This window comes from Nycticebus coucang, chromosome 2 (assembly GCF_027406575.1).
Source record: "Nycticebus coucang isolate mNycCou1 chromosome 2, mNycCou1.pri, whole genome shotgun sequence".
NCBI lineage: Eukaryota > Metazoa > Chordata > Mammalia > Primates > Lorisidae > Nycticebus > Nycticebus coucang.
In genome coordinates, this window is record NC_069781.1 from 1,458,728 (window position 1) to 1,483,995 (window position 25,268).

Below are 25,268 nucleotides of genomic sequence, written 5' to 3' on the forward strand. Positions count from 1 at the left end.
ATCCACCCAGCACTGAGCTCTGGGCACAAGTGGGGAGGTTCCTGGCCTGCCTGGTGGCTGCAGGGTAGGAGCAGGGGGGCTGGTGATGGGTGTTTGCAATGAGCCTCAGCTGGTTGTACCCAATGTGTGCCCTGGGGTATGTCTGCACCATGCTGGTACCCTCACCACATCCCAGGCAGGAGCTGCCTTGGTGAGAGGTGGGCAGGAATGGGAGGGTGGTTCTGACATTACTGGAAGTGGCAGCTGGTGGGCAGACGGATGGTCATAGAGGGCCTGTGCCTTCTGAAAGTGTCTGGTCCAGCCACGGGCCTCATTCCAGACTCCCAGGACAGACTCAAAATGCAGTTAAACTGCCTTGACAGCCAGGCCACTCCCCTGCCAAAACAGCATGTTTGCATCAGATGAGGTGGCGGCAGGGAGGTGGTGTCATTCCAGAAGGAGGCTGGAGGGACAGCAGGATTGGCCTAGGCAGCTTCTCGGTGCTGCTGGAGGCCAAGCAGAGACGGGGAGCTGGCTGAGGGTATTGTCCCCTGAGCCATGGCCCTGGACAGAGGCCCACTCCTGCTGCTGGTCCTTGGCCTCAGCCTGGCTGGTACCCAGAAGATGCTAGAAGAAGTGCCAGTGCAGCCAGGCTTTGAGGCACAGAAGGTGAGCTCCTGGTTCAGGTTCCCAGAGTCCAGCTGGGGAAAAACTTGGGTGGGGTTGGGGGACTCAGGCCAAGCCTGGCACTGGGGAGTCTGAGGGTGGGAGTGGTGCCCCTGGACCTCGGCCATTACAGCCCACCAAGAAGTCCCTAAGGGTAGCAGGGCAGTGGCCAGAGAAGCAAAGCCCTTGGGCCGTGGTGGGGAGGGTGTCCACCCCAGGAGGTTCAGGGCCAGCCCTGGGGGCAGGGATGGTGCAGGGCCAGCTAGCTCAACCCAGGACTGGGCAGGGAAGGACCAGTCAGGGGAGGAGCTAAGGGACAGGGGATCCTGTGGGCTGGTAGGGTGGAGGCAAATGCCCCCATGAAGGAAGAGAGGAAGGAAGGAAGGGAGGGAAGGAGGGAGGGAAGCTCACCCCACACCTGGCCCCTCAGGTGGACACTGATCAGTATAGAGGGAGGGGGATGACTGCCCACACAGCCCCAGGAAAGGGCACCAAGTGGAGAGTAGACAGAGCCTTGGGTGCCACACAGCGGGGACTAGCTGGCCTCACGTACCTGCAGGTGGAGGGACGTTGGTTCACCCTTCGGCTGGCGGCCAGCCACACAGACCTGGTGTCTCCAACGGACCCACTGAGGCTCTCTCTCCACTCCATCCATGCCAGGGATGGTGGGGACGTGGAGTTCCTGCTGTTCTGGAAGTAAGTGTGGGCCTGGCCACTGCCCCTGGCATGCAGGCACTGGTTCTCAGACCCAGGGGAGAGTAACAGCTGAAAGAGCCATGGAGACCCACAGCACCAAGCTGGGGCCTGACCCCACCCTGAGAGCTGGAGACTCCGAGGCTTCCAGGGGTGGGGCTGGTAGGAAAGACACACACAGCCTGCCCACGGGGGCTGTGGCCAGTCCCAGCAGAGGTGCCCACTGGGGACAGGGACCTCTGTGGCCATAGCTTCCAGTGGCAAAGTGAGCCCTGAACCTGGCATTTTAACGTGTGACCTCTGGTGTTGAAGAGTTGCCCACTTGTTCCCAGCAATGATGCTGGGCCTACTGGCCGGACCAGCCCACTGAGCTGTGACACTACTGACCCCCATCCTGGCAGAGGCTCAGTTACAGACACCCTTGGTGCCCTGTGGAATCCCAGAGGTCTATTGGCACAGAGCTCCTCACCCCAGATGAGAGACTACCCCAGGACAGGGGGTAGGCTGGGGGAACACTCAGCATGCCCCCCCAAGACTGACACTCAGAGCCAAGGACAGACCAGGTCCTGCTCCTTCCAGGAGGTTTGGCTTCATCCCATAGATGGGGAAGAACTTGCTTCCCCATTGCTGCCGAGGGGCCCTCCAGCCCTATCCCCAAACCCCATGGACACTCTTTCTCCTGATGTATGGTCATGATGTGTGTGCTAGTCTGAGGCCATCCCGAGCCTGAGAGCCTCAGGGAGGCTGCCAGGACACTGTACAGAGGCGATTGCCCTGGTGGAGAGCCCTGGGCTGGTCACAGTGACCTGGGTAAGGGCAATGGAGACAGTATGAGGGGCAGACCTGAGTTCCCTTCCTTTGTCCCAGAGGAGAGGGGGTGTGTGGACAAGAAAACATCACTGTGCACCCCACTGAGCTGCAAGGCCAATACCACGGCTCCTGTGAGTACCACCCAAGCCTGGGCATCCCCAGTGGGGGGGGGGCAGGGGCGCAGTCCTGGCCATGACGGGGGGGCTGGAGGGACCCCGCAGTCCTCTCAGTGGCATCGTGCTGTCCACTGGGGATCCGGGCCACAGGATGGAGGAGAGAGGTGTCACTCCTCACCAGCCGGTGTCTTCCACAGTCCAGGTGGGCAGCATGGACATCCGCTTTGTCAGCACCAACTACAGCAACCTCATTCTCTACGTGCGCTTTGAGGATGGGCAGGTCACCAACATGTGGGTGTTGCTGGGTAGGTGTCTGGTGCCCCCCAGCACTGACCAGAGTGGCACCTGGTCCCCAGATGGGAGGGAGAGACCACTGAGTTTGCTTTCAGGGAAGGGGGTGCAGGGAAGGAAGTGGGGGTACCGAGGGGCTGTCACAGCCTAAGGGCTAGGCAGGGGGGCACTGGGTGACAGGGGCAGCCCAAGCAGGGGCCCAGCACAGCTGAGGAGGGGGGTCTGGTGCCAGGTGTGGGACTCTCTGGGTGTCCTCTGGGCCTGGCCTGACTCAGCGCTTCAAGGGGCACCTCCCCTGCTGTGCTCCTGGGGCTTACATTGGGGAAGGGGCAGAAGAGTCTAAGGCTTCCTGGGCCTCAGCCCGTCACTACCACCTCTCTGATCTCAGCGCGAAGAATGATCGAGGACCCCCAGTGGCTGGGGAAATATCTTGGGTATGTGGAGCGATTCCACCTACAAGAGGCACCTGTGTTTAACACCAACGGTAAGTGCCACCAGGGGCTGCAGGGAGGGCCCTGGGCCTGCGCTCGCTGGTATCCAGCCCCAGAGTGATGATAGTCATAGACCAGCACCATTAAGAACTCTGCCTGTGCTGAGCTGTCTTCCTGCCTGGCCTCGAGCAGTCCAAGTGACCCAGTGATGTGGGCCCAGTGCCGTCTCCCTGCACAGATGTGACTCAGATGTGCAGTAACAAGGCCAAAGTCACATAGCCAGGAGGAGGAGGAGTTGGAAGTGGCCCATATCTCCTGTCTCCTGAGCCAAGTGCCCCACCAGCCTCTCCCCTGGGCCACCTCCCTGTGCATCATTCAGTTGATCAACAAATACACTGGCCAGGCCTGTTCTAGGAGTTTGCAATGTGCTTAGTCCTAGACAGACATTTTCCATCCCTGTGCAGGTTACGTTGTAGCAAGCATTTTAACAACGTGATTTGTCAGAAAAAAAGGGCTCAGGGGTTGGGGAGGCCCAGAGCTGGGTTTGGGGAGCATGGCTAGACTGTGAGTGTGGGGCAGCTAGAGTGGACAGCTCAAGGGGAGATGGGGAGGAAGCCCCAGGCTGCCTGGCTCTCACAGCTGGAACGGTGGCTGGAGCAGAGGGGCACAGGGGCAAGGTCCAAGGGTGGGTGGGGCTGCGTGGGGCCTGGGACCCCTCAAGGACTGGCAGGACACAGCCCCCATGAGGGGCTGGACAGTAGGGGTGGGTGGTCCTAGAGAGAGACTCTTCTGTCCTGTGTGATTGATGATTGTTTGATTTTAAAATGAATGAAGACTCACCATGGTTTCCTCTTCCCTCCACAGGCCAATGCCCCCCACCCCAAGCCTAGGTCCAGCCCCTTTCTGCACCTTCCTGCCTGGCCTTGGCCCTCGTGTTGCCTTTGGCCTCTCTCCCCTTCACCTTGGCCTGTGGCTGGGACTCGTCCTGGGGGCCAGAGGAAGCCCCAGCCTACAGCCCTGCCTCTGTCCTTGTCTCTCTCCTGCTGGGAAGGGCTCCTCCCTCTCCCTGGCTCACCAAGTCCTGCCACCAGCAGCCAAGGGCCTGGTAGCATCTCCCAGTCTGGGCCCTGGACTTGAAAACAATGAGGAGGTGGAGGTGAGGAGGTGTCACACGGCCCCCAAGCTCCCAACCCACATGTCCAGGCTTCCCCCAAATGGAGAAGAGTGCTGCAGCGAGAGCTGATGGAGACCCATTTCCTTCAGGACACGCTGCCAGATGAACAGGGGCTGGTGCACCTGTGCACAGGTGAGCCGCTCAGGTTAACGCCCACTCCTCGGAGCCAAGGACCCTTCAGGTGGTCCTCACTTCTGCTCCTAATGGGGCAAGGGCCACCCACTGGCATGGCAGGCTCTGAGGAATTTGGGCTGCAGCCCTCAATACCCCTTATCTGGAAATGCATGAGATAGGAGCGGCTGGGGCCTGCCCCGGAAACCCCTGGCAAAGCCACACTTCAGCACAGCCTCCACTTCTGCCCCAGTCAGCCACGTGAAATAAACAGTCGGAATTAAACTCGAAGGCTGCAGTTAACATGACGCTCAGCTGACGCCAGCAGCACCTGCCTCCGGCCCATGACCTGGCCCGACCAGGAAAACATGGGGGAAAACCATAATTGCAAAGTGCAATTGACAATTGCATACGCTGAACAAGACACACTGTGGGTGAAGATAGGGAACAATATCCTTGTCTCAGGGCACTAAAAAAAGGACTTGAGTCAAGAGGGATGTAGTATTTCTGCATATTTCTCGACAGTGTGAAGATTTAGTAACCTTCAAATTACTCCACATATCTGCAGACCTTCAATCAATATTTCAAGGAATTTTCCCCCAAACTGAAAACCTGAATCTAAAATTTACATGAAAGCATGAAATAATTTTGAAATGTTTTAAAAAGACTAATTCGAACGTTCCTACCCTTTTGTCCTAATATAAAGCCACAGTGATGAGACCCGTGTGGCTTTAGCTCAGGAGCAGAATGGTCAGTGAACCTGGAAATGAAGCCAGGGCATGAAATAGCCAAGCGTCTACCACTCAACATGCAGCACAGTGGCTGTTGTAAAAAGCGTTGTTTATTCGATAGAAATAGTGTTGAAGGAAATGAATGACAAATGGGGAAAATATCTCATCCCACATGTTATCTTAACACTAATTCCCAGCTCTGAATAGAGTGATGTTGAAAGTTCTGTGATTTCTGTAACTGGGGGGTGGGGTGGGGGGGCAGTAAAAGAAGAGTCTTCAGTTGAGTCTCTCTGGTTCATCTACATTGAGTCACTTATTGAACAGGCTCCGTCACAAGCCTCGTCACCCCAAGCACCGAAAAACAGGCTAGATATTTGAGGAGGGAGCCAATGTTTATTTTTTCCTTTACATGTAATACATTTCCATTTTGTGAATATACTTTTTTCCCTGGAATAGATTCTTTCTCCATTTAAAAAAATTCATTCTATGCCCAAAGGGTTTCCAAGCTGCCTATACTACATAATGGCTTTGCTCTTGTGAACGTGGGGTGTGCCCTCTCACCCTTTATCCTGTCTTAGCCCATTGGATTGTTCACAATGGCAAGAGGAAAAATTTCTTCTGGAAGGGTGTGAATTTTTATGCCTCTAAACAGTGGAAAGTCACGAAGCATCCTGTAAAGAATTGCTGTGATTCACTGATAGTTCATAAACTTAAGGAAATAATCAGATTTCCTCTCACGATGATTTACCACCCTAACGTACCGAATCTTGGCAGGGGGGGAGTAGGTAGCGTCCCAGTTGTATTCTGGCGATAACACCTTGGCGGGTTTGTTGATGAAAAAGTATTTGTTCAGGTACCTTTCATAGGTGCTGTTAAGCCCCTTCTCGATGTCGAGAATGACTCTGTTGAGATAGTCCTCGATGAGGCTCAGGATCATGTGGGGGGTGCCGCCGATCACAGACCCATCATAGTAGAAGTCCCCCTGCCCAAATGGTATGTAAGCAGCTGAGTTTGGCTTCCTCTCGTAAGGTAAATTGTTGGTGTTTCTAAAATACCACCACGTGTGGAGCTGAGCCACAGACGTGCCCAGGGTCTCCACCCCAAACTCGCTCTGGAAGACCTGGTTGACCGTCATGCTGAAGAGAAAGTCCACCTCAGCCTGGATGTGGCTCACGATGTACTCCCCCAGACCCTTCATCTGCACCAGGTGCGGGTTGTACCACCAGCCCTCCTTGTTTATTGGGAGCACCCTGAGTGTTCGCAGAGGGCCCAGCTGTATTTCTGGCACCCTGAAGAAGAGGTCTGCTATGATGTAGAAGATGACTCTGTAGCCAGACATGAAGTGCAGGTTCGCCGACTTCAAGAATGTCTTCAGGTACTGGTGTGAAGACCTGGGACACACGAAGGAAGGGACTTATTCTCCTGCACTTCCTCAGGAGGAGGACGCCATCAGACACGCTGCCCCATACAGGCGTGGCTGGTGCTGAAGGGTCCCCACAGTGAGGGCAGAGAAGTCATGTCTGTGGTGACTTCAGCTGAATTGGTGGGTGTGAGAAAAGGAGATGAGAGCCAAAGGGACATTAGCCAGGACATTCCCAAGTGGCGTGGAGGACCTGGCCACCAGCAGGGAAAACAACCACTACAAACATTTTGTACAAGATAGCCAGAAAAAATAGTTAGCGTCAATAATGGCAAGTTCTTTGGAGGCAGATGGCCCATGGATGTTTTTCCTTGCTTTTCCTAAATAAAACAGGGCAAAGGTTTGCGGCACCTACCTGCTAGTAGCAAAGACAGCAAGGCCCACCGTGATGTTCTGTCTGCTGTAGTATTTCTCCAGGGCCTGCCTGTCAAAAGTCCCATCCCATATGACTGGAGCAAGCCAGTCTGTCATCGTCACGACATCAAGGCGGTTTCTGCAGAACAAACAAGAAATGGGTTACTAAGGTGGTGGCGGGCACACCAGTGGGTCACTGCTGCTTAGTAGCACCCACCATGTGCCAGGCTCTACATCTGTGTGCATAGGTCACTCATTCTGTCCCCTTGACGCCCATGTGAGCCCAGGCACCACCTTTCCTAAGCTTTAATGCAGCTCAAAACTAGGCTTCACAGAGTCAGAATTTCCCCAGGAGACTGGAAGGCAGCAGGGAGCTGGGGACAGGGATTCTTCCCTCCCTGTGCACCTCTTCCTCTCCCTCCTCTCCCTCCCCTTTTCTTAGACACTTCTCAGGGTGCCATTTCACATTCCCCTTCACACTTTAAGCCCACCAGTGCAATACAGCAGAAACGGGAAGATGAGACCAGAAAGGGAGAGAGACATTTGCTTTCAGTAGTAATGAAACTGCCATGGGATTCACATTATGTAAGACCAGTTCAGTATTTGAAACCAACAGAAACCATCACATCAAAAGCTAAAAACAGTCACATATCCCTGTCTATAAACATACAAAAACTATACTAAGTCCAATGCACAATTCATGATAAAATATCTCAGGAAAAACTAGAAATAGAGGGGAATTACTTCAACTTGGTTAAGAGCGTCTGCACAAATCCCACAGCCAACACACTGGATGGAGCAAGATGGACGTGTTCACCTGTGATCAGGAGCATGGCAAGTTCTAACACCGTGACAGAGGGCTGGCCACTGCATCAAGGCCAGAAATTGCAATAAAAGGCCTCAGGTGGAAGGGAAATAATCACACTGTCCCTGTTTGCAGATTACTTGATTGTCTACACAGAAAATCCTAAGGAAGCTAAAAAAAAGAAAAATCTGGAACTAATAAGTGAATTCAGCAAGGTGGCAGGGTACACGATGAGCAGATGAAAAACTAGTCTCCTGGCAGTGCCTGTAGCTCAGGGGGTAGGGTGCTGGCCGCATACACCGAGGCTGGAGGGTTTGAACCTGGCCTGGGCCAGCTGAAACAACAATGGCAACTACAACAACAACAACAATAACAAAATAGCCGGGCATCGTGGTGGGTGCCTGAAGCCCCAGCTACTTAGGAGGCTGAGGCCAGAGAATCACTTACGCCCAAGAGTTAAAGGTTGCTGTGAGCTGTGACACCATGGTACTCTACCCAGGGAGACAGAGTGAGGCTCTGTCTCAAAAAAAAAAAAAAAACCACAACAAAACAAAACTAAGGAACAAAAACCTAGTCTCCTTTCTATACACAAAACGTGAAAGTGCAGAAACTCTTATTAAAAACAAATGCTATTCACAGTTGCTCCAAAGAAAATGAAATACTTCTTTGCTATACTGTATAAAACAGCGATCACTCCCCAACCTCTCTTCCCTGCACTTCCTGGCAAGGACTAATCTACTTTCTGTCTTTGTAGATTGACTTGTTCTGGACATATGTTTGATAATATTGTATGGCCATATCACATTTCACTCATCAGCTGATGGATAATTGAGTTATATACACTTTGACTATTATGAATATGCAACTATGAACACTCATATACAAGTTTTTCTGTGAACATAATGGTTTTAATTTTTCGGGGTATATGCCTAGAGGTGGAATTGAAGGTGCTGTAGTGAAGTCTCCAACTATTATTGTTGAATTGTCTATTTCTCCTGTCAATTCTGTCAGTTTTTGCTTGATTTTAGGACTCTGTTGTTAGGTGCACACGTCCATAATCATTGTAGCTTATTGACGAATCAATGATTTTATTATTACCAAATGTCCTATTTGTCTGTAGCAACAATTTTTGTCTTTTCTATTTTACCTGAGGTTAGCACAGCCACTCTAACTTATGGTTACTGTTTGCATAACATACATTTTTCAAGCCTTTTAGTTAAACCTATTTATGCCTTTGAATTTAGAATATCTCATCTAGACAGTACATATATAGTTGGATAATGTTTTTACCTATTCTAACAATAAGTGGCATGTTCTACCCATTTACAAAGTATATTGAAATGGTTATTTTGTTATTTGCATTTTATGTCATGTAATTTTTTGTTCTTTTATTCCTCCATTAATGACCTCCATTGTGTTAAATGGGTATTTTTCTAAAGTACCCTTCCTTCCTCCCTCCCTCCCTCCCTCCCTCCCTCCCTTCCTTCCTTCCTTCCTTCCTTCCTTCCTTCCTTCCTTCCTTCCTTCCTTCCTTCCTTCCTCCCAGTCTTGTCAACCAGGCTGGAGTGCAGTGGAGTCGTCATAGCTGACTGCTCCCTTGAATTCCTGAGCTCAAGCAGTCCTCCTGCTTTAGTCTCCAGAGTAGCTGGGACTACAAGCATGCACCACCACACTCCACTAATTTTTTTTCTTTTTCCTTTTTTTTTTCTTTGTTTGTAGAGACAGTGTCTCACTTTTGCTCCGGCTGAACTCCTGGCCTCAAGCACTCCTCCCACATCAGTCTCCCAAAGTACTAGGATTACAGTTGTGAAAGGATACTATTTTAATTCACTTGTTTCTTTATTGTGTATTGTCTTATACTTACTTCTTATACTTATTTTCTTAGTAGTTACCTTGGGGGATGACAATTAACATCTTGTAAGAATCTAGTTAGGCTAATACAAATTTATGTTCAATAGCATACAAAACCTTTCCTTTTATATTCCCTCTCCCATCTTCATGCTGTTATTATCCTACATATTATATCTGTATACATTGTGCCCAACACAGAATAATAATTATTGATTTAGGCAGCTATCTGCTGAATACGATACAAGGCCAGCACAGTGACTCATGCCTATAATCCCAGCACTTCGTGAGGCTGAGGCAGGAGAATGGCTTGAAGCTGGAAGTTCAAGACCATCCTGGGCAACACAGAAAGAAAGACTCTACAAAAATTAATTAAAAAATTAGCCAGGCATGGTGGTGGCACCTGTAGTTCCCAGATACTTGAGAGGCTGAGACAGGAGGATTGCCTGAGTCTAGGAGTTTGAGCTATGATGACCCCACTACACCCTAGCTTGGGTGACAGAGTGAGATCCTATCTCTAAAAATAAATAAATAAGTAAATAAGATAGGAGAAGAAAAGAGTTACAAGCTAAATTAGGTTTAATCCATCTTTTATATTTACCTATGAAGTCACCTGCATTTCTTCTTGTACTTTGGAGCTGCCGTCCAGAGCCCCTTCATTTCAGCCAGAAGAGCTCTTTTTAGCGGATCTCATAGGGTGGGTCTGCTAGTGATGCTTTTTCTCACTGTTTGCTTTCCTGGGAATGTCTGAATATTTTCTTCACTTTTGGAAGGACAGTTTTGATGAATATACAATTGTTGGTTGACAGGTTTTTGTTTTTCAGCACTTCTAATATTTCATTCTCATGTCTGATGAAAAATCAGTGTTAATCTTATCGAGGATCTCTTGTAAATATTGAATCACTTCTGTCTTGGTGCATTTAAAATTCTTGCTCTGGGTCTTGATAGCCTGATTACAACATGTCTGGTTGTGGATCTCTCTGAGTTTATCCTACCTGAAGTTTAATGCATGTCTTGAGAATCTCTAGTGAATTTCAAAATTCAATTATTACACTTTTAAACTCCAGAACTTATATTTGGTTTAAAAAAATAATTTCTATGTCTTTATTGATATTCTGTATTTGGTAAGATGTTGTTTTCATACTTTTCTTTAGCTCCTTGTCCATAGGTTTCTGTAGTTCTTTGCACATCTTTCAGCAGCTGATTTAAACTCTGTCTAGTAAGTCCAACAGCTGGTCTTCTTCAGGGATAGTTTCTATTAATTGTTTTTTTTTTTTTTCTGTGTAAAAGTCATTTTGCCTTTTTTCTTTGCATATTTTATAATTATTCATTGAAAACTGGATATTTTAAACATCATAATGTGACAACTCTAAAAATCTGATTTTCCCTCCCTCCCCAGGGTGTGTTGTTTTTGCTTTTTTCTATTATTCATTTGTTTCATGCCTTTTCTGAACAATTTTGTAAAGTCTGCATTTTTCATGATTTATGGCCTTAAGACTTAAAACTTTTCTGATTTTTTGCAACATACGTCTATGCCCACTTAGCTTAGTGATAGAGAAGATTTCTTTAAATGCCTGGAATTGATAATTCTCCTAGTCCTCCTGATGGGTCTGTGTGCATGTTGGGGCACACCCCATCACCCGGCCAGGCCCATGGCCGCTGACCCCGCCAGAGCCTTCACTTCCTGTTTGCACAGAGCCCAAGATCTTCCAGTGGTTAAGAGCTTAGCATCTTCTCAGGTCTGTTCTGAATGGATGCACAATGCTACAAATGTCCGGGTATTCCGATTAGTCAGTTTTTCAAACCCTGGTATCTAATTTCCCAGCTTTTCTTAAGTTTTTAATTTAACTTATTATTTGCTCCACTGCCACGCCTTGGGCAGTTGTGAAGTTAAGCAATTGCCTATATTTGTTTCCAACAAATGTCCTGGGAAAAATTTCCTGACCTGACTCAGAGAAATCTGGGTCAGGCCAAGCACAGACAGACTTGTAGGTGAGTCAGTGGTGAGCTCTTTGGCGTTGAGCCTCTGAGGGAGCTCAGCTCCACTGTGCTCACTGGGCTTCACTTCCCATATACGTTATTAGTTTCCAAGGCTACTGTGGAGCTGGGGAGAAGCAGTGTGACCAGAGCAAACTAAAATGCCAAAAATCTCACCGTTCTCACCGAGCTCCAGTGGAGCATATGCCCCTAGATCACGGCACGTCTTTAGTTTCCAGAGTTCTGAAGAAGCTGATTCTCACTCCTACGTCCAGTTTTCTCTCTGGTTTTCTGTAGAGGTCAATGTCAGGGACCTTTTATCATTTTGCTAATATAACTTAAGAGATATTTTTTACATCCATTCTTTTGGCAGCTCCAGTGTCAAAGAACAAGGAGATTTTTGAGAATCTGACTTAGTATACTACTTTGGGAAATTATTTGGCACTGCTATGGGCTGAATGTTTGTGGCCCTCCCCCCACAAAATTCATGTGTTGAAACCCCACTCCTCAATGTTGTGGTATTTGGAGATGGGGCCTCTGGGAGCTAGTTACATCATGAGGATGGAGCCCTCGTGGTGAGATCAGCATCCTTGTGGCAGAGACAGGGGAGCATTCACTTCCTCTTCCTCTCTGCCAGGTGAGGACACAGTGAGAAGGCTGCTGTCTGTAAGCCAGGAAGGGGCCCTCACCAGAATGTGACCACGCTGGCACCCTGACCTTGGGCTTCCAGCCTCCAGAGCTGTGAAAAATAAATTTCTGTTATCTAGGCCTGACCAGACTTAGACAGGCACCATCTCCTAGGCAGGACCCCCACAGGCCCCACGACCCAGTGGTTCCAAGGTGCCCACACCTGATCCCATGAACTGGGACACTCACGGCAGAGTATTCACAGCAGCACTATTCATAACAGCAAGACAACTGAAGTGCCCGTGAGCCAGACAGCAGAAGAGTAAGCTGGTATATTTCCACTGTGGATTATCATACGACTGTCAAAACCAATTATGGATGAATTCACAAAATTTGGGTGAATCTTAGCAATATGGCATAAGGGGGTAAGGTTAGCCCCAGAGGACAATGGAAACAGGATATCCTCTTTATAAAGTTATAACCACTAACATTTAAAAATGAATCTTTTCAGAATACTTACAGATGAGACAAAATTGTATAAAAAGGAAGGCAAGATTGCAACCAACCAGGACCACCTGCCTCATCGCCAATATTCAGGACATTGATGATTTCAGGGCTGGAGTGAGGGTGGAGGGAGGGCATGGGAGATAAGTGTTGAAGGTTATAGTTTCTGTTTTATTAAAAATAAGCAAATGTAAGTACTAAGAGCAGGTTTTACACAAATCAGAGATGGCTACTGTGAGCCACGGGTTATACTTAGTCAAGTTCTGCGCTCCTGAAATCTGCTCAAAATGTTCATGTGAAAAAAAGAATACACAAAATGTGTAATTCAAATGAGCGGTAAACATATAAAAAGATGTTCAAACAGTAATGATTACAGCAATGTAAATGAAATTGAGATATTTTCACTAGCAGTTATATCCACAATAAAAAAGTTGATAATACTTCAGCTTTTGTGGCTAACAAACATCTGAAAAAATGCTCATCATCCCTAATTATTAGAGAAATGCTAATCAAAACCACCCTGCGATACCATCCAATCCCAGCGAGAATGGCCCACATCACAAAATCTCAAAACTGCAGATGCTGGAGTGGATGTGGAGAGAAGGGAACACTTTTTCACTGCTGGTGGGACTGCAAACCAATACCTTTTTGGAAGGAAGTGTGGAGAACACTCAAAGAACTCAAACCAGATCTCCCATTTGATCCTGCAATCCCATTACTGGACATCTACCCAGAAGGCACAAAATCTTTTTATCATAAGACTGCACTAGACTGTTTATCACAGCTCAATTTACAATCGCCAAAATGTGGGAACAGTCTACATGCCCACCAACCCAGGAATGGATTAACAAGCTGTGGTGTATGTACACCATGGAATACTATTGAGCCATTAAAAAGGGAGACTTTACAGCCTTTGTATTAACCTGGATGGAAGTGGAACACATTATTCTTAATAAACCATCACAAGAATGGAGAAGCATGAATCCTATGTAGTCAATTCTGATATGAGGACAGTTGATGACCTAGTACATGGTGGAGGGTGGGGGAATGAGGGAGAGAGAGAGGGAGGGGGGGGGAAGGGGAGAGCAGAGAGAGGGAAGGAGGGAGCGGTGGGGGGGTCACAGTGTACGACACACCTTTTGGGGGCAGGTCACAATTATAACAGGGACTTTAACAAATGCAATCAATGTAACCTGGCTCTTTGTACCCTCAATGAATCCCCAACAACAACAAAAAGAAAAATAATACTTCAGCTTACGGATTATAGACAAGAAAATAAAAGGGTAAGTATCAAAAGGAAATTTCATAGTTTTAAATTTACATCAATATTGTAAATAGCTACACTCTTTGATCTAATGACCCCATTTTCAAAACTTGTACAATGCTGAAATTCACACGAGTGTACAAAAACATGTTCAAATTTCTTCACAAAAACTTTACTTACAATAGCCCCAACTATAAATCATCGTAAACCCACAGAGAACTGGTTAAATGAGCTGTCGCCACACCACACAGCAGGACACTCCATAACTGTACAAAGAGTAAGTCTCCCACCTGGTGGGTGCCCAAGTCAGACAGAGTCACTGTAGCATTTCAAGCTATCTCCAAAGAGATGCCCTTTTCCTGAATGAACCAGGCACGTTCAAGCAGGCAGCATGTTGGCTTTTTATCACCCTGATTGCCCAATTCTTGGTAAGTAAACCCTAGGTTTGTATATAAGAGCCTTAAAACTAAAAATTCCAATTCTGGAAACCTCTCAGGTTAGCTATGATATAGTGACTGAGGGGAAAACTTACCACCTCAAACTGAGAGATATTGTTTTCCTGTGCGTGCAAACGAACGTGCATTCTCTTACCTGGGTTTAAACCAGTCTGACAGCTGAAGTTCTACTTGACGCCTGGGTACAAAGGGAAAATGAGGTGATTACAAGGCTCCTCTGCTAACATTCTCCACAGAGCTGGCCCTGTCCTCAGGGAGCTTGAGGTGGAGAGGACAGCTTTAAGCAGGTGGGGTGGCAGGGACTGGCCAGGTGCCGTGGGAGCCTAGAAGTGCTGTCAACCCAAATTTGGAGTTCAGGAAACCATTTGGAGAAGAGAGATCTCAGCCAGGTCTGGAAGGGGCCACACTGGTCTGGGAGAGATGCAGGGTGCAGAGGTCATGACCAAGGCTGTGGTTGTTGGGAGGAAGAGTTAAGAAAAAAAAAAAAAATCATATGAGAGAACTCATGTAGACAGAAATGTAGATTTTTTTTTGAGACAGAGTCTCACTATGTCACCCTTGGTAGAGTGCGGTGGAGTCACAGCTCACAGCAACCCCAAACCCTTGGGCTTAAGTGATTCTCCTGCTTCAGCCCCCCAAGTAGCTGAGACTACAGGCGCCCGCCACAATGCCCGGCTATTTTTTGTTGCAGTTGTCATTGTCGTTTAGCTGGCCTGGGCCGACTTTGAACCCACCAGACTGGGTAGGTTGTGGCTGGCACCGTAACCCCTGTGCTACGGAAGCCAAGCCAGAAATGTAGATTTTTAAAATTTGTCAAACACCAGTGGCTCTAGTGCATGTTGAAGAGGCTAGGGGGTCCAGATGGTCACCTCTGATTCTCTTTGCATATGAATACTTTACTCATCCAGAGGTCACTGATGGTTCATGTTGATTATTCAATTAACAGGCTGATTAGGCTCCTCTCTCCCATAACTCCTGGGCACTGGGCATTTTGTAACTAAGAGAAATAAATGACTGTAAGACTGAGTCCCTGTCTGACACTCTCAGGAGTGCCCGTAGTCACAGGTATTTCACTATGGGATTCCCCAGGGCTGGACTCCGTCAGACTTCAGACTGCTCACTCCAAGCTTCATTAGAAACAAGAGAGACTTGCAAATGAGGGACTTGCTGAAAAGTCATTGTTCATGGAGGCTCTGGGCCCCACGGAATGAAGGGTGCAGAGAACAGGGCCCTCTGAAGAAACACATCTTCCATGGGAGAGACATGTACAGGGCAGTGAGTGCCAAACTTGGTCCTGCGGGAGCAGGTGAGGTTCCCCAGCTGCAGAGACGGGCCTGCGACTTCCGCACAGCGGGCTGGGACCATGAGCCCAAGGCGTGAAAGTGCCCAACAGAGTTCTCGAACATCCAACTGCCTTAAATGTCGTCTAGACACACGCTCTGCCCGCTCTAGTTGCCACACCCACTAAACTGCAGGTGACTTCCCCTACCCAGCAGCGCCACTGCACATGTGGGCCTCTCCTTGTTCTCTCCTCCCATGTGGAGGCGGCTGTACAGGCCGTCTGCAGAGGCCTCCTGTTGTGCAAAACCTGTCTCGTGTTCTGTCAGTCTGTACCCAACTCAGCACACACACGCACGCACACAGACCACATGCATACAGGCAATGTGCTTCCTGCCCCCATCCCTCTGTTGCCATCAGAACCCACTTGCCTGGCAGCTGTGCCCCCCAGCGTGTAGGGAGTCTGTCCCACAGAGATTCTTGACAGCAGAGCTGCTTTTCTGTAGAGAGATTTGCCAGGCCAAACACAGGACGCCCGTTAAGTTTTAGTTTGACATAGACAAAGAATAATTTTTTAGTGTGTGTCTCAAATCTTGCATGGGACATACTTCTGCTAAAACTGACTTCTTGTTTATGTGAAATTCAAATGTAAATGGACATCCTGTATATTTATTTCCTAAATGTATCAACCCTAACTTTACCTAACAATTGCAATCAGTGTAACCTGGCTTATTGTACCCTCAATGAATCCCCAACAATAAAAAAAAAAAAAAAAGTATCAACCCTACAAGTAAATTATTTCTTGTTCATTAAATAAATGAAAAAATCACTTAATTTTTGAATTTGAATAAAGACCTAATGAAATTTGAGTAACAAAATATCTAGAGCTAGTGGCTGGGCACGGTGGCTCATGCCTGTAATCCCAGAACTCTGGGAAGCCAAGGTGGCAGGATTTCTTGAGCTCAGGAGTTTGAGACCAGCCTGGGCAAGAATGTCTCTACTAAAAATAGAAAAAGTAGCAGGGCATTGTGGTGTCAGGTGCCTGTAGTCCCAGCTCAGGAGGCTGAGGCAAGAGGATCACTTGAGCCCAGGAGTCTGAGGTTGTTGTGTGCTATTATGATGCCACAGCACTCTAGCCAGGGCGACAGAGTGAGACTTTGTCTCAAAACAAACAAACAACAACAAAAAAAAAACTAAAGAAAGCATCTAGAACCCCGTGCAGCGTCTCCCTCTTATTTTTTTAATAAACTAGATTTTAGTTTAGTTTATGTGATCCTATGTTCCAAACAAAGTGAAAACTAGCACTTGTTCTTTTTTTTTTTTGAAACAGAGTGTTACTATGTCGCCCTCAGTAGAGTGTCATGGCTTCACAGCTCACAGTAACCTCAAACTCCTGGGTTCAAATGATGCTCCTGTCAGCCTCCCGAGTAGCCGGGACTACAGTCACCTGCCACAACACTTGGCTTGTGTTAGAGATGGGGTCTCACTCTTGCTGAGGCTTGTCTCACACCTGTGATCTCAGGCAATCCACCTGCCTTGGCTTCACAAGTGTTGAGATTACAGGGGTGAGTCACCGCGCCTGGCTTGCTCTCCTCTTCCTTTTATTAAAGTCCCCCAGGAGTGTAGGACACTTGTTAAAACTCACAGAGCAATACTGAGACCCTGTCATTAACCAGAGCCCTGCAGCTTTTGCTAGGATATCCCATCCCCCTCCTGCCCCCTCACCCGGCCCCACACCCTAGGGTCCTCTCAACCTTCCTCTGCAGGGGTTCCTCTTCCCTGGGGCAGTTTCTCAGACCTCAGCAGGACCCCGGGCCAGGGCAGGGTGGGCAGGGCGTGGGAAGCCTAGCACAGACACACTTGGGGCCCAGGTGTCACCTCCTGAGGGGCAGCGTCTATGAGAAGTGCTGGGAGCTCTGTGCAGACCTCTGTCCCTCCTCCCTCCTTCCCTCAATCATTTATTTACATCAGTATGAACTAACTCAGGAATGTTTGCTTTATAATTTGGGCTTTAATTCAATGCTACTTAAAGTATTTTCTTGCTCTGGGAGCTCCTTCCGCTCTGGCGCCTGTGTCCCTCCAATACCAGACTTTCAGAGAATCACTCCCATACTCGCCGCACAAGGTGCCTGGCTCACCTGAACATCTGCCCCTCCAGAACCAGCTCTTTCCCCAGGAACCTGGCTTCCTTCTATGAGAGCAGAGTCAGATGCCAAGACCTGGGTACGGGCGTGCCGTTCTTACTGGGTGTCCCTGTCATTTCCCAGCTGACAGGGTGGGAAACGCCAGTTGAGCTTCGTGCACACCTGCAAACCTGCGTCTACGCAGCTGTGTGGTGAGTCTCTCACGCTAAGGTGAGCGCAAATTCATATGATCCCCTTCCATCATCCCCACCCTAACGGTGAGACCCCCGAGTTCTGGTCATCGTCACTCACTCGCTGCTCAGTTCCACGTACATGACTGAGGTGGAGGGCTGTTGGTGTGCGCTCCTGCGGGGAGGGGCCTGATCCGCCTGGACACAGGGCTCACGTGTGGCTTCTATTCCCAGCGTGACCTGGGCGTGTCCTAGACGTTAGTGACACAGGCAGATTACTTTCTCATGGTCTGCACACCTGTCTGGGGTAGATTTTCTAATTTTCATATGGTGAGTTTTATACTTCATATGGTGAAGTCCTGTGGGCTTGAAAAAGTGCAGGGTGTCATACCGTCCACTGTGATGGTATCAGGATGGTGTCACCACCAAGAAGAAACTATGTTTCACCCCTCCCACACTACCCGCCACCCAAGCCCCCAGCTGACCTTTCTCCCGCCTCTGTAAGTTTTGCTGTTTCCAGAACACCTGCTGATCAGAGTCACAGCATGTGGACTTTTCAGACTCTTCTTTCCCCTCGTGTTTCAACGTCTGAATCACGTTTTTTTTTTTCCAGTTTTGTGTTTTCGTTGGTCCTGTTAGACTTGGGCCTGACCGTCGGCCTGACCGGTGCTCCTGCAGTGGGGGGTGCGGCTGCTCCTTGTGCTCTTGATCATCAGTGCTCCAGAGCTTGTCAGGCGCAGTACAAGTCTTTTTAGCTCGCAGATCCAGGGGATGGTACTTCCTGCCTTTGTAGAACTTCCTGAGGTTTTCTTTCTGCGTCTGCTTAATGACAGTGAGAACATGGGTGTCGGATTTACGGAAGCCTCAGATCTTGGAGAGTTTGGACATCACGCTCCCTATCACCTTGGAGACATGGGGGGGCAACTGCACCTTGAGATCGTCCAGCTGTTTCAGGAGCTCCTCCTCCTTGCTGTGAAGGTCTCGAACCTTGATCTCTGCCACTGCTGCACAAGCCACCAGGTCCAAGGGAAAGAACCTTGTTTCTTTTGACTGTCGAGTGATACAGACGTCCCCCAGTGTGTGTGTCACTCACCTATTGAAGGGCAGCTTGTTTGCTCCCAGTTTAGGGCACTTATGAATAATCTTGTCCATGGTTTTGTGGGGACAGAAGCTTTTAGCTCTGTATAAATTCCTAGGAGCACAATGCTGGGCTGTGGCAGGAAGTCGCTGTGTGGCTTGGTGCCAAGTTGCTGCACTGTCTTCCACAGGGCTGGGCCAATGGTCCCCTGCAGCAGTGGGGTTTAGACTTAGATTTCTAGGCACGAGCCATTCCAGCAGGTGTGCAGTGTTATCTGATTGTTTTAGTTTGCAATTCCCTAACGACAGATGACACTGACCATCTTTTTATATCTTAACTTTTCATTCGTGTCTTTTATAGTAAGATGTCTGTCCAGTTTTTCCAATTTTCTGAGTTGTTTCCTTCTTGTTGAATTTTAAGAGCTATTTGTATGTTTTGGAGACAGTCCTTTATCAGATGCAAAGGCTTCAGTTTTAAAGACATTTTCCATGACAACACAACTGCTTTTCAAATAGCTTGCAGAAATGTTGCATTGCATATGAAGATGGACATGGGGACGGGCAGGAATTTGAATTTATCTGGAGAGATGTCAGTGGGTGGGCAGGCTCACCGTCTGGTACATGGAGATTTATTGCTTTTCTTTTTTTCTTTTTTTTATTAAATAATAGCTGTGTACATTAATGTGATCATGGGGCACCATAGACTGCTTTTATAGACATATTGACATATTTGACATATTTTCATCACACTAGTTAACATAGCCTTCCTGGCATTTTCTTAGTTATTGTGTTAAGACATTTATATTCTACATTTAATAAGTTTCGCATGTACCCTTGTAAGACGCACCGCAGGTGTGATCCCACCAATTACCCTCCCTCTGCCCATCCTCCCCCTTCCCCTCCCCTCCCTTTCCCTCTTCCCCGTATTCTTAGGTTATAATTGGGTTATAGCTTTCATATGAAAGCTATAAATTAGTTTCATAGTAGGGCTGAGTACATTGGATACTTTTTCTTCCATTCCTGAGATACTTTGCTAAGAAGAATATGTTCCAGCTCCATCCATGTAAACATGAAAGAGGTAAAGTCTCCATCTTTCTTTAAGGCTGCATAATATTCCATGGTGTGATTTATTGCTTTTCTTGTGTGTCTGGTTAACATTAGGCACAAAGATCCTGGAGGTAGTTTCTAATTTATCTGAAATATAGCACACTCTGCCTCTCACCTTGATTTACTTTTTATGACATTTGTTATAGGTAGTGTGATATCCTTGCCATGGCACACTCTGTCTCTCACCTTGATTTACTTTTTATGACATTTGTTATAGGTAGTGTGATATCCTTGCCATGGCACACTCTGCCTCTCACCTTGATTTACTTTTTATGACATTTGTTATAGGTAGTGTGATATCCTTGCCATGGCATTCTGTATTTATTTATTCTCAGCCTTCTCCACACAGAATGAAAAGTCCCCCAAGGGCAGGGACTTTGGTTACTGTGTCCCCAGCACCTAGAATGGGACCTGGCACCTCAAAGATAAATAACTGTTGAGTGTTTAAAAGGGATAGAATTAAAATAAGTCTATTTTGTTTTGTCCCACCAAGAGCAGGTAACTCCTGATTGATTTAGAGAGGGTTACTAATCTCTGTGGACACAGTTTAGCAGTTTAGATCATCTCTGCCAAGCACTAAAGGTCATATTTCATCAAAATTTCACATTTACCTGAAATAGTATTCAAACAACATCAGCAATAAAACAAGTGAAACCAATAACAGTATTCTTCTTTTGTAAATCATTCTCTCCTAGGGCAAAAGGGAGAAAAAAGTAGACTTTAAGCCAGAAAAAACAACATCTTTGTACCATCTAACAATAGATTAATGAATAGGCATTTGAACACCAACCTAAGGGTGTGGTCCAGACATCAGCCCTCAGGAGCCACAAACTTGAACGAGGGAAGCCTCTGTCCAGTTCCCTGAGGGCACCGGCCACTCCTGATGGGTGGGTGTACACGCCCTCACCCTCCGGGTCCAGTTTGCCTTGACCGGGTGAAAGAAAAGCAATAAATCTCTGTGTGGAAGACCACAGGGTCTCTGGTGGTTCACATCTGAGCATTCAGCTGACAAGCATGAGGCTGGGGCCCTGAGCTGACCAGCGTGGTGGCTGCCAGCCACTATAGCCACTGAGCTGAAGACTGAGGGGGCTGCGTGTGCACAGAGCACCCCGGGCCGAGCACATGAGCAATGTGAAAGAAAAGAATGTAAATGCCTCTATCAGGATTTCGTGTTGATTCTATTTTGAAATGTTAACACTCTGGATATGCTGGGGTTAGGTACAAACACATCATGAAGTGTGTGTACCCGCTTCTTTTCATCTTTCTAGTGTGGTTACTACCCTGCTTCCCCGAAAATAAGACATCCTCCGAAAATAAGACCTACTTACAGGAAAGATAAGACATCCCCTGAAAATAAGACCTATGGAGAGACCTGTAAGACGACGACGGCCGCTGGCCTAAAAAGGCGGAGGGATGGGAAAAACCTAACCTGTAGAGATAGCTGCTCCCCAGAAACAGATGACGCGCTAACTGCTTGTACTACATTAGGCAAACGGAGCCCCTTCCCTAAGCCCGGGGGCCCCCTCCTCAGCCGGTGAGACTCAGTACAGAGGCGTCCCACCAGGAGGGTTTTAGACTCTGTAGGGAAGATGAGACAATTAGGCTTTCTCGCCTGAGGGCCACGAGGAGCCAGATTATTATTTTTTTTTTTTTTTTATTTTTGGCCGGGGCTGGGCTTGAACCCGCCACCTCCGGCATATGGGACCGGCGCCCTACCCGTTGAGCCACAGGCGCCGCCCTGAGCCAGATTATTTTGAGTAAGGATGATTAGTCAGGCAGGTGTCCGTGCTTTCTTAAGTAATGGTCATTAGGCGTGATTCAGAGCCACTATTGTTCTGGCCATTACTTAAGGCTTTCCACCCGGGGTACGCGTCGGCACTGCCTGCAGGGCGCCCCACGGGTCTGTCTGAATCCCGTGTGAACCTTCCTGCCTCAAACCCTGGCAGTACAGATTCCATTTCAGGAGAAAGAAGAGGAAGGAAGAGGAGAGCTTGCTTTTTTCTGAGCTGTATCATTTCTACAATAAAGAGCCCTTGATCCTTTTGTTGGTGTCCTCGTCCCTGCTGGTCAGCGGCCCTGCGACACCGACAAAGACCTAGCGCATCTTTGGGAGTACACCTTAAAATAAAGACACTGTCTTATTTTCGGGGAAACAGGGTAGGAAGCTGGACATTACACATGTGGCTGCCGACATATCCTTGCTGGGCGGTTCTCGACCTAATCCCACCCTGAGCAGGAGCCCACTGGGCACAGGTTTTGCGGTGCTGCGATTTGAGATCAACCACCTCTTAAAGACGAAATGCCACGTGCCAGGTGGAGATAGGCCCTCTGTGGCAGCAGGCCCTCCTCCCGGCATCTTCCCTGGCACAGTCTAGGCTATACATGGCTACACTGCCTGCCTGCCTTCAGCCTCCTGAGGTCAAGGTCAGGGAACGGTCCCCGCCCCTGATCTGCCACAGCATCCCTGACCTGTTACCTTGGTCAGGGCGATGCAGAGAGGTGGCCACAGACAGCCCAGAGGGACTGGCACCTCCCAAGCATAGAGACTTTATCAAATCATGAGCCAGACACTGTCCGCCTCCCCTGTGGTGCAGGAGTCTTCTGTTGGTGGTGATGTCACCAGACTTCATGGATGACTCGGATGTCATAATGATGCATTTGCCCACAGGTTCTTCTCGTTGTCCAGGCAGTCTCTGTGGGAGCCCTGGGGGGAGGTGTGCGGAGGCCGATGTGGGTGGAGCAAAGTGATCAGGAGCAACTGCCCTTGCCTGCTGCCTCCAGGGCACCAAGACCTCAAGGGAACCGGCCCTGGGAGCTGGGCCAGCCAGGGATGGCACTGCCTGCCCCCTGCCACCCTGGAATCTGCCCACACCTTCAGTGGCTGTGCTCCTTCCTCTCTCCCTTCCTTCCTTGTCTCTTTCCTCCCTTCCTCCCTCACTCCCTCCCTTCCTTCCACACCCTTGTATTTCTTGATGACTACTGAGTGCCAGACTCAGACACTTGGGCTTTGAGGCCCTGCCTGCCCCCCCTCATGTAGCTTACAGTCTAGAGGTGAAGGCAGGGTTTGAGTAAGTACAGAGAAGACTCCAAGTGTTCCCGGAGCAGAGGCCAAGGAGGGTTAGCGGCAGATTGTGGGGAGGAGTGTGTGCGGAGAGTTGGCCAGCATCTTGGGGGACACGTCCACCAAGCAGTCCTGTGGGAAGAGCCACCAGTGGCACCTTGGATAACAAGGGCTGCCGCTTGATTCGAAAATCTACCTGCTAAGTGCTCTGGCCTGCATTTCCTGAAAAGGGAATTATTACCTCGAAATGCCCTGTTCTCCTCTGTTTCAGCAGAAAGGAATCTATCTGAGACCAGATCCCAGGTGTGTCCAGCGCCAGCCATGTCCAGCCAGGTGCTGCAGGTGGGGCCACCTGGGGGCAGGAGGCTCCAGTCTCTGGCTGCCTGTGACTTTGAGACGCTCCTGCCCACCGTTACAGTTGGCTGGGCTCTCGGCTGCTGGGAGGCCCAGGTGGGTGTGGAGGGCACAGCTATTCTGCAGGCCGGCCTGGCACCCCCACGCCCATCTTCTGGAGGAGGGGCGCCCACTGCTCAGGGAGGGTTGGGAGTCTGGCCCTGACTCTGCCACGAGTGCCCTCCAGGCTTAGAACTGACCCCTCCCCACCCTGGGCCTGGCCAGGCGCCCCCTCAGCACCTCCTGCCTCTGCCCTTCCATCCCCTCTGCCCCGATGCCCCTGCAGGCTCTGCTGAGGACTTTCCTTCCTGCATAGGCCACTGTTCTAGGACCACCAACATCCCCACTATGGTGATACACCAGCCCCTGCCCAGCTCCCTCCATGGCAGCCAGCAGCGCCCCTGTCATCCTACCTGAGAGGCTTCTAGATACGGGTTGCCATCTATCACCCATCCCATCACTCCAGAGCGTGAGAAGGTTCCTCACTGCCCTGTGAAGAGTGGCTCTGGTCGTGTCAGACGCACACATGTGTATGTAGAGAACCAACATCTTTATGACTTTTATCACGTTGCATCCTCCAGGTGGGCACTCGGGGCACTCCTTCACAACCCACAAACCTCCTTTCTGGTTCTTTAGGAAGATTATGGCTGAGGTTGTGCAAGTCTGGCTCACTTCTGCGTGATTTCTGTCATCACAGTGTATGATCTTGCTCCCTGCTCTCTTAGGGATTATCGCTGGCATGGGAGGGCCACTGGCCTCGTGCAACCCTGCAGTGCCTCGCCACCCTGGCCAGTGGGGACACGCTGCCGAACGCCTGCAGGGACAATCATGACTCTTGTTTTCCAAAATGGGTCTTTCTCACGTGCTTTTCTTCCCTGGTTTCAGGGGTGCCTCAAACACACAGCCAAGTACAGAGGCTGAGACGCTGCCAGGGCCCCCTGGGGGTAGGGGCTCCCTACCAGCCTTTGGTCACACTCTTTATCCAGCTAAGAATAGAATCGTGGCTCACTGGACATTTTCATCATGAGTGGTGGCTGAATTTTGTTAAAATATTCTGGCATCCCAGAAATTCATGCAGTTTTCTTTCTTTGGCAAGATGGAAGAAACGGTTTCCGCAGATTGAGTCCCTCCCTCTCCCCTGGAGTAAACCCCACTTGGATGTGACGTGGTGATGCGTGTGGTCTCCCCACTGATTATGGAGACCTGAGCATCCTTAAGACAGCCCACCTAGGGTTTCAGAACCACGCCTGCCAGCAGAACCTCCCAAAATAAAGTGAACATCGGGCACCCCGGCTGGGGCTAGGGTTACTTCCCAGCACCTGAGCACAGGCACGCCAGGACCTGCACACTAGTGCACACAGCGTTTATCCCCCCAAGGCAGTAGGAGACAGCTGGTCCTGTCCTACCCCAGTGTCTGCACGGCTCTCAGAGGATCCCTCCTCTGGGGCTTCTGGGTGGCCAGTCCATCTGTCTAGGGGTGGAGCCGCAAGACTTCCTCCCTTTAAGAGCAAGTGAATTATAGAGCTGTGGGCAGCCTGTGGGCAAGGCCTCCTTTACTCCAGGAACTTGGGGACTTCAGAGACGCTGGCCAGCGCCGGTCCTGTCCTCTTCGGCTCCCCTGCTTCAGCCAGTCTGACACCAAAATGCCTTCCCCAAACTCGGACACTTGAGGTCTATCTCTTCCTGTCAGGCTCTGCAGCCCCCCAGAAGGAGAGACCCCCTGGTAGTGCTCAAAGCATCCACCTGTCTAAATCCCAGGAAGAGAACTAGCTGTATGTCAAG

General features: G+C 49.2%; 2 protein-coding genes across 2 annotated transcripts; one reads left to right on the plus strand and one right to left on the minus strand.

Annotated features, from left to right (window-relative positions):
• Nucleotides 1-537: 537 nt before the first annotated feature.
• On the plus strand, nt 538-3,936 carry LOC128561708 (beta-lactoglobulin). The gene is made up of 6 exons (XM_053556258.1): nt 538-648; nt 1,205-1,341; nt 2,206-2,279; nt 2,462-2,569; nt 2,944-3,039; nt 3,851-3,936. The coding sequence occupies exons 1-6, from the start codon at nt 538-540 to the stop codon at nt 3,874-3,876; spliced, it is 552 nt and encodes a 183-aa protein (XP_053412233.1). The 3' UTR covers nt 3,877-3,936.
• Nucleotides 3,937-5,693: 1,757 nt separating this feature from the next.
• On the minus strand, nt 5,694-19,548 carry GLT6D1 (glycosyltransferase 6 domain containing 1). Its single transcript, XM_053571957.1, has 8 exons — nt 19,537-19,548; nt 18,942-19,134; nt 18,752-18,852; nt 18,334-18,667; nt 17,970-18,099; nt 14,393-14,434; nt 6,778-6,915; nt 5,694-6,393 (listed from the first exon to the last, which is right to left on the minus strand). The coding sequence occupies exons 1-8, from the start codon at nt 19,546-19,548 to the stop codon at nt 5,694-5,696; spliced, it is 1,650 nt and encodes a 549-aa protein (XP_053427932.1).
• Between the last annotated feature and the right edge of the window lie 5,720 nt (nt 19,549-25,268).